Source organism: Blastocystis sp. subtype 4 (genome assembly GCF_000743755.1).
Source record: "Blastocystis sp. subtype 4 strain WR1 chromosome Unknown seqid_0359, whole genome shotgun sequence".
NCBI classification, from domain to species: domain Eukaryota; class Bigyra; order Opalinata; family Blastocystidae; genus Blastocystis; species Blastocystis sp. subtype 4.
Window position 1 is genome coordinate 1 of NW_014569188.1, and position 8,976 is coordinate 8,976.

At 38.8% G+C, this 8,976-nt stretch overlaps 4 protein-coding genes across 4 annotated transcripts; all 4 read left to right on the plus strand.

The window, feature by feature from the left end:
* Positions 1 to 560: 560 nt before the first annotated feature.
* JH06_4425 (mitochondrial rho GTPase 1) lies at positions 561 to 1,350 on the plus strand (the record flags this gene model as incomplete). The annotated part of the gene is made up of 4 exons (XM_014669982.1): positions 561 to 701; positions 732 to 953; positions 984 to 1,207; positions 1,236 to 1,350. 4 exons carry the CDS (start codon positions 561 to 563, stop codon positions 1,348 to 1,350), a joined length of 702 nt encoding a protein of 233 aa, XP_014525468.1.
* A 1,690-nt stretch (positions 1,351 to 3,040) lies between these two features.
* On the plus strand, positions 3,041 to 4,019 carry JH06_4426 (hypothetical protein; the record flags this gene model as incomplete). Its single annotated transcript, XM_014669983.1, has 2 exons — positions 3,041 to 3,115; positions 3,147 to 4,019. The coding sequence occupies 2 exons, from the start codon at positions 3,041 to 3,043 to the stop codon at positions 4,017 to 4,019; spliced, it is 948 nt and encodes a 315-aa protein (XP_014525469.1).
* Positions 4,020 to 5,508: 1,489 nt separating this feature from the next.
* Positions 5,509 to 7,463, plus strand: JH06_4427 (lipase class 3 family protein precursor; the record flags this gene model as incomplete). Its single annotated transcript, XM_014669984.1, has 8 exons — positions 5,509 to 5,615; positions 5,652 to 5,825; positions 5,856 to 5,961; positions 5,992 to 6,438; positions 6,469 to 6,816; positions 6,847 to 6,958; positions 6,988 to 7,232; positions 7,263 to 7,463. The coding sequence occupies 8 exons, from the start codon at positions 5,509 to 5,511 to the stop codon at positions 7,461 to 7,463; spliced, it is 1,740 nt and encodes a 579-aa protein (XP_014525470.1).
* A 274-nt stretch (positions 7,464 to 7,737) lies between these two features.
* On the plus strand, positions 7,738 to 8,753 carry JH06_4428 (putative GDP-fucose transporter; the record flags this gene model as incomplete). Its single annotated transcript, XM_014669985.1, has 4 exons — positions 7,738 to 7,865; positions 7,894 to 8,043; positions 8,075 to 8,409; positions 8,440 to 8,753. 4 exons carry the CDS (start codon positions 7,738 to 7,740, stop codon positions 8,751 to 8,753), a joined length of 927 nt encoding a protein of 308 aa, XP_014525471.1.
* Between the last annotated feature and the right edge of the window lie 223 nt (positions 8,754 to 8,976).

Consider the following 8,976-nt stretch of genomic DNA (forward strand, 5'->3'; position numbering starts at 1 on the left):
TACACGTGAGGATATCGTGAAGATTCTTGACAACTCGTGCGGTTCTCATAAGCCTCAGAAATACGTCTTTGGACCTGGAGATGAAGTGGAATGTCAGGAGTAGCTTTTCCTAGTGTACATTGATTGTTCCCATTAGTATTCTTTGTTTGTTGACATTTGTTACTATGCGGAAAACAATACGAATTGTAGTTGTTGGGGATCGTTTGTAGTGTTGGAGGACTCATCACCTAGCTCGTGTTGGAAAGACTTCGATTATTACTACATTCATATCAGATCGCTTTCCTGAGAATGTGGATCCTGTTCTTTGTGAAGTCGTCATTCCTCCCGATTGTACAACAAACGGAGCTTCTCTTACTATTGTTGATTCTTCATGTGATCCTCTCGTCATTGGATTCATTTTTAGCTCTTGAAGACGATCATGAGATTACATGCGAGCAGATACGACTCGTTTGAATTGACATCAGTAAACTAACTTTTAGGCTGATGTGATTATTGTTGTGTACTCCATGGATGTTTCTCAGTCCTGGGAGAATGTACAGTCAAAGTGGATTCCTCTCATTATGGATATTACTGGAGATGGTTGCAACCCAAAACCTATAGTTGTCGTTGGGAACAAACTGGATCTCCAACAGAATCCAACAACAATTAACAAGAGCACGAATTTACACGAACGAGCCGAGCCCTTGTTGGAGAAGTACCCAGTAAGGATATAGGATTCAAGTCAGCTATAGAACATTGAGAGTTGTATGGAATGCAGTGCCTGTAGTAGGAATAACATCCGTCAAGTGTTCTATATCGCTCAACGTTCCGTTACCTTCCCATCTGCTCCTTTATATGACAAAACTCAGCAGAAACTCACAGACCGATACGAACGCATTCTTCGGCGTGTGTTCAGGTTTTTCGATCGTGATGGCGATCGTCTGTGGAGCGCTCATGAGATTAATCTCTTTGAGGTATTTTCTGTCAGAGTTGATGATTTCTAGAAACAGTGCTTCTCAGTTCAACTATCCAATCAAGAAATAGGTTCTCTTATGTATGTCCTTCGTGACACGGGAAAGGAGACATTTGTTCGACCATTGCCTTCTGCTCCTTCTGTACAGGAGTTGCCTCCCGAAGGATTCACAGAGGAAGGGTTTTTGGAGATGATGCGACTGTTCCTCCGAAAGGATCGTCCTGAGAGTAATTGGGTGATGTTACGTTCTATGGGGTAGGTGTGAGGAGAGTATGAGACATAGATATGATGATTCACTTCTCTGGAAGACAACCTCCGAAAGTCTTTCTATCCAATCACGTAAGCAAGCAGAATTCAATGAGGAGGGAATAGCATGTCTGCTTCACGTAGTTGAATGAATGGGAGATCCTGAATAGATGGCTCAGATATTTGATTCAAATCATGATGGTTTGCTAACCGTATCTGATCTGAAGGAAATGTTCGCTCCATTGGAAGAGAATCGTCCTCCTTGGGAAACATGTAATTCCATCTTGTAATCCTTTCCATAAACTCTAATCTCTAGTCTGACTCCTGAGATTCTTGATACCAATTCCTCTACAGAGATGAGTTATCAAACATTCCTTGGACTTTGGTCATTCCTTCTTCACATCGATCCTCGTTTTACTCTATATTCCCTTCTCCAACTGGGTATTTGGCAGGATTATCATTCGCTTCTTCGCTGGGTCTCATCCAACCAAGCTGATCGATGTATTGTCCACTGTTGTATTGTTGGAAAGAATGGAGTTGGAAAGTCGTCTCTACTTCAGTATCTCCGATCAGGAACGACAGAGGTTGGAGGTATTGGAGCACCCATTCAGACCATCTTATGTCCAGTAAAAAGCGATCCTGAAATGGATCCAAAGACATGGAACTATGTGATTGTATTGTGCTAGAAAGGAATATATTTATAGGTTACTGAAGTGAATGAAGGGAGTAGCGATGGAATGTGGCAATGCATTAATCAGAGTGATTTGTGTGGTGAGTTGTTTCTTGTTCTTCTCATCTAGTCTTCCTTTTTAATGTTACTTCTCCAGAATCCTTCCAGTTCTGTAATGACATTCAAGTGAATTCCTCTCTTTCTTTTGATTTGTAGTCTCAGATGCATGATCAGGCCGTTCTGTATATTGGGACACATAAAGATGAACTGGTGACGGTGATTCCTGAGATGAAAGATGAAATTTAGTCGTTCGACATGACTGATCTTCACACCACTGTCGAGACATATTGCACTCAGTTTGCACTTAAGTACCCCTCTCTTATCTCTTTAAAGGGCAACTACCCATTGGATCGTCAGGAGTTTATTCAGATGCTCTTTGCAACTGCTGTGAATCCGTTTTAATCAAGTGGATGGATGAACCGTAGAGCTTTGAGTATTCCTGAGACGGTTCAGCAACGCAGAAGGAGATATGAGCGAATAGCAGCCAAAGTTTCAGTTGCTGTGGGTGTAGCGAGCTGCCGTAGAGAAAAAGAGCATGATTCATTTGTAGTTATTGGAGCAGCTTTGTATGTTGGGAAAAATGGAATGAAGTTCAAATAGTGAGTGTTTGTTCACAATCCTTCTGACAATATGCATCTATACAAACGGGAGTATTGCAGAAGATTGTTAAAGCGATACATTATGTTCCTGGGTGCCACTAGACCGGAATGCGGTAGATTGTAGGGTACGATCCTAAACTAGATGTCTGTAACAAAAAGAAGGATACTGTCTGCTCGTTTGAGAATTGTGCACATCGGGCTTGCTTTGAATGTCAACAGCGCACTGTATGATTTGATCAAGGGATTATTATCTAGATTCCACGTTGTCCAGTTTGCGGTGTTAAACAAGGGAATATCATAAGTAATTCTGTAGTTTGTTGTGTAAGGGAGTGATAGCTATAGAACATGGAGATCATACTTAATAACCTCATGATTATGTCATCGAACGTAAGAGAATCATACTTCTTTCATGTAGGAGTCAATTCGGAATCGAAAGATGTATTGTTTTTTGGATAGTGTAGATATCGGTGATTGATATCAATGAGATAGAAATTGCGCCAGTTTATCCTCCTTATGAATACGATTAATCGTTTTGATATAAAAGATTGTCTTACTCTTTTCTTTATTATTGATGAAGCTGATACCAACGTATAGAGTATATTGGGGTATTCCTCTCTAGGTCGTTATTAATACGATTTGCTCCTTTCCAGACAATTATTTCGATCAGGATCTAAAGTTTGTTGCATTTGTAGAACGCCTTCGTCCGATCATCTGTTCAGCGGATGGTTCACGCGATTTAGGCAGCTGTATCTATGACCAAGCAATATCAGTACGTGGGGTAAACAGTTTAACAGCCTGTTTGAACCGAGTTACAGAAGATGAGTCAGGAGCGGAAACGGTTGAAGTGACAAGTCCTTCTGAAGTGATTGAAGATGAAGAACCATTCTCTTCGGCTCGTTCTTCATTCTCTTCGGATGTTTCCACCAAAGCAGAGCACTCGGGTTCTGAACTCTCCAGTGAGATAGAAGTCTCGAAACTCCCCAATGCTGGAATTCCAGCTCCCTCTCTGCTGAAGCAATTGGCAGATTCAACCTGTTTGGTTCAGTTTAGTGAATTGAAAGAAGAAACTGGAATGACATTTGAATTTGCTGTTGTATCAAATCGGAGGTCTACATATATTGGGTGGTTTTACGCCATGACGCCCATTTCTGGGCTTGGTTACAGTTTTAATAGTGATGGCTCATTTTATATTGGAGAGTTTCTCAATGGAAAGAAGAATGGGTTTGGTCAGTTTTACTATGATAATGGAAGTCATTATGATGGATACTGGCGAAATGATCACAAGCAAGGAGAAGGTCGTTTCTTCTTTAATAAGGGCTTGTATTATAGTGGAAAATGGAATGAGAATAAGATGGTGGATTGTAAGTTGGAATTCACATCGTCTGGAAATGATGATATTAATGGTATTTATAGTTGTATTGGTACTCATAATGATTACATCTTCTTCAGACAAGCCCAAATCAGTAGGTTTGTTAGAAGAGATGATCAATGATAGATTTGGATGATATTGATATTCCTGTGTTGGAAGAGTTCTTGAGTACTCCAAGCGGTCATATCTTTTTCGACCCGTCTTTTAATCTGATTGAAGAATTGAACATATCATCTCTGAATAACACTACAAGAGAAATGGCAACAACCTTATCACAATTCATCAATCTTCTTTCATCGTTTCCATTTCTTAAATATGTCTCTCTAGCAAGTAGCAATAGAATTCACTTTTCTCAAATAGGTTTGCCTATTGAATCATTAGTGATACCTGATTATACGCTAAATAATCTAATGATTCTATATATTATTAGCATAATAATACACATGTGATTTACACATAGAATGTCCTTTTCTCCAAAAGATTGAAATTGGTAAAAATTGTTTAGAAAACCTGGATACGTTACGGATTGCGGATCTTCCTCAGTTAACTTCATTATCTATAGGAGATGGGTCATTTAGTGATACAAAAACATCACGTCTCTGTATATTTCTATATGTTAATTGATTCTAGTGAATTCTACTGAGAGTCTCGATTGCAAATACAAGAACAAATCTTTGCTGCTTTCCAGTATTGCTACAATAATCAGATAAATTTTAGATCTGGATTCCTTATTTTCCATCCACTTCGGTCGTTCTTGTTGTACCTCGATCTATTCGTTCCATTTGAATTCTCTTCCTTCTCTTGCAGTTCTATTCTTTGGAAATGGTTCTTTTCATAACAATCGCTTTTTCACTCTTGATAGTATCCTTACATCGATCATCTGACATATAGAACTGGATTCGTTGATTATGCTTGAAGTCGAGAGTAATTGTTTTGAGAATTGTGAAATGCATATTGGTTGTATGGTATTCTGATAATCTTGAATGTAGATCTTCCAAAGGTGAATAGTGTGAAGTGCAAAGAGAACAATTTTGGAAAAACCATATCACTGAATCTCCGTCAATTACCTTCTCTTGTTGATTTTTCCTGTGATCTTCAATCTTTTACTCATACAGACTTATTACGGGTTGAACGAATGAGGAAACTGGAACTGCTCCGGTTTGGAGATACTTCCTTTCTTTGTTCGTCGATGCTGTATCTCTTTGATTTGCCTCGATTGAAAACCGTGATTTTTGGTCCTCGCTCTTTTCTTCATGCGTTGACGTTTCATTTTGGAAGTAAGAGTGATATTCCTGTTTCAGGTAGAGCTACCAGAACTCCAGCAGATCACAATGCAGATGAACAGTGGATATATGCTTCGTACAATTATTCTAACACGTATTATTAAAGAAAGGAGGATGATGGAAAGAATTGCCCAAATTGAATGCATATACCATAGAATCACGTGAGAAAGATGCATCGCCTTTTAAAGACTTAAGAAATGTTATTGTTCAGAGTACGCATTGTTTGAGACTTTGAAAATAGATGTGGATACTGTTTGTCTTGCAGAATTACAACGTTATTCCAATAACACTTATGTTGTTCCCTAATGTGTTTGTTGTATAATAGAATCATGGCTAGATTTTTTCGATTTTCGGATCTGAAAGCAGCAAGTGAGAAGTATGTCCATCCGTATATTCGATATTTCAACTTCTATCTTGTTGTGGTTTGCTTAGCCCTGTTTCTGTCCCTTTAGATATTAGTTTTGATTTGTAGACGATGGTTAGGTTTGCGTTATTTAATTATTTCCCTCTTTGTATCGTATTGTACTCTAAAGTACATTTTTTCGATTATTCGGAAAGTGGACACCTATTTCCATACGAATGTAACGTCGGTCATTGAAGATAATACAGTCTTTTATGAAGGATCCTTCATTGCGGATCTGCAGAGGTTTGTTTCTTGTGTCTTCATGATTATTAGTGCGCTTAATATTATTGTGACACTCCTTCTTCCCCACTTCTCCAGTATCTTGAATCTCCCACTCCCTCAGTTGTTAACTGGTATTATAGACGCCGTGAAGATTCAGGTACAGCTCATTAATATCGGTAATTCATAGAAACCAATTGAGTATCATGGAAAGCTCCTGGATCTCAATAGTTCTCTTCCTCAAGAGATAAAACACTACAGCAAAATGATTGTTGGTGCATATGGGAAGAAATTTAATCTCAAACAAGACATAAATCCATCAACCGAAGTTCTCTCCAAAGTGAATCTCAATGAATTATCTTCTGTTCTCGATATCCAAATGGGTGACGAAGCGTATGTTGAATTCCTTCTCCAACATTCTAATCTCGAAGTGGATGATTTGTTATATTGTTGCTTTGAAGGTGACACTCTAAAAGCAAAGAGTGGAGTAGAGTTTCACAGTCCTCCATTGTTTATTCTCCGTGATTCGTCAACTAAGAGTATTGTAGTGTTGATTCGAGGAACACAGAATTTGAATGACATTGTTATTGATATCTATGGTACGAATATGAAGTGGGAAGAAGGATATGTTCATGAAGTGAGAATGATGAGGATGAGTGATGATCAGGGCATGGGCATGATTGCTAAGTGGATTGCAACTGACAATTTGATTATGACTACACTTCAGGAAGCATTAGATAGTCATCCTGATTACACTTTGAAGGTTGTAGGTCATTCGTTAGGAGCTGGAATTGCTGCATTGACTGCAATCTATTGGAAGAATCACAAGACGTTCCGACGGTACGAGAAAACAACAAAAAATCGACTGTTTATGCGATGTTTTGCGTATGCTCCTCCTCCAGTACTGTCTCAGGAGATTAAGGAGAAGGGTGTTGGATATGTGTATTCGATTGTCAATGAGGATGACATTGTACCACGACTTAATGTAAAATGTATTTATGAAGCATTGAATGAGGTTAATTTGAAAGAGGGATCTTATATGTAGATTCAGAGTTGTGTGAAAGAGACTGATACGAAACATGATCCAACTTTGACTTCGGAAAAGCGTCATTTGCGAGAGTCGCTTCGACATATCTCGCATGTTCGTGAAGATTCAAGTAAGATTGGGTGTAGTGATGAACTGAAGAAGATGAAGATAATGGAGTGTCGATTCGAGTGAGTTCCACGTGGAGTTCGCAATACAATACGATTTCGACAAAGACAAAGGAGATTGAGAAGATGTTTAAGCAAAAGAAGAGTCGTACTGGAAAACCTGTTTCCTCGATTTATGGGGATTTTGTTCTTCCAGGATCCATTTATCTTCTTCATCCATATATTGGCAACAAAGAGTCGTATCAACAATATGAAACAGCCAAAAGTTCGCTAATTTCGGTAGAGATACATGGAATGAATATAACATAGTCATGGAAGACAGTTTCGAAACTATTTGCAGAAAATATCATTTCTCCTGCTCCAGGCATTATGTGCTTTAAGTCAGAAGAACAGTTTCCACAGATTATGCGTCTTTCTCCTTATCTTTGTAGTCATCATAACTTCCGTGTCTATGAAAAGAGTATCGATAGAATATTAAGCAATAATGAAATTATTGTCCCCCCAAAATGATATGCTTTAGAATCTGTGTGAACCATGTTTGTTTGTTCGAATTCCTTTATATTTTGATTAGTCATGAAAAATCTACCATATCCTCCAAAAGTGATATTCGGTACAAAACCATTTGTGTTTCACTTTTTCTTGTTTGATGATATCAAGATCTTCTCTGCGTGTTGCACTCGTCGTGGGAATATACTGGATCACGAGTTGGGCCGCTGTCTTTGTAAACAAGTAGGTGTGAATGTCGACAGCACATGGATAATCTTATAGATTTGTATATAGCCACATGAATACAACTTTCTCTGCGCCATATTTCATTACTCTTCTTGAGTTTGCTTCTCCCACTATCGCTCTTTATGCTATTTCGGCTATTAACTCTCGAAGGAAATGGATCCGTTCGTTTCCTACTATAGAGTATCTGTACTATCATAGTTTACCCTAGATTCTCAGTAGCTACAGCAAAGAGAGTTTTTCCTTTATCTGTTCTCTTTTGCATGACTGTGACAATGAGTAACTTGTGTTTGAAGTATGTGGAAGTCTCTTTCTATCAAATCTCTCGTTCATTGGGAATTCCGATGATTCCATTAATAAAGTACCCTTCATTCGTTCACACTTATCCCTAGTTACATTCTTTTTGGGGAGAAATCGACCTGGCAAACGGTTCTTTCGTGCATTACGGTAGTGATCGGATATATCGCTGGTGTTGAAGGCGAGATTAACTTCTCATTGCGAGGAACACTTTTCGGTCTTGGTGCAAGTCTTGTTGGGACTTTCTACACAATCTATCTCCACCAATATCTCACAAGTATTGTTACCGATAGCTGGGTTCTGTCCTTTTATAACAATTTCAATAGCTCTCTTATTATGTGTTTGATAACTTTAGTAACTGGAGAAGAAATGGTTCTGCGATCTCATCGAGCTGAACTTACACCGACCTTTTTCTTGTGGACATCCATTGGTAGATACTGGATGTGATGATGAGGTGTAGCTGGTTTGATTGGTCTCTTAGTGGGATTTACGACTCAACTACAGATTAAAATGACAAGTAGTCTGTCTCATAACATATCTGGAGTAATGAAAAATTGCATCCAGACGTTCATGGGCGCTGCGATCTATAGAACCCCCATGACATTCAAAGGAGTCTGTGGCGTCTTGCTTGTGGTTGGAGGATCGTGCTCCTACGCTCTAGAACGGATTCGAATCAACTCCAATAACGAGAAGACCGAAAATGAGAGAATTAAGTTGATCAGCAAGGATGTCGAAAAGGATGAATTACTGGAAGCCTCTGTTGTTGATGAATAGCATTGCATTCTTGTTTGTTCAACAGAAATTGCTAACAAACATATAGTATCAGGATTAACAGCTCCCAACCATTCGATTGGTGATTCAACCCACTTAGAAGTAGATCTGCTGAGAAGGACCCATTGTGGACTTGATGTAGACAACCTTGATGTTCTGCCACTTCTTCTTCAGAAGAGAGACAAGGAAGTTGCAAGAAAGAACAATGTTGCTCTTCAACTGATCC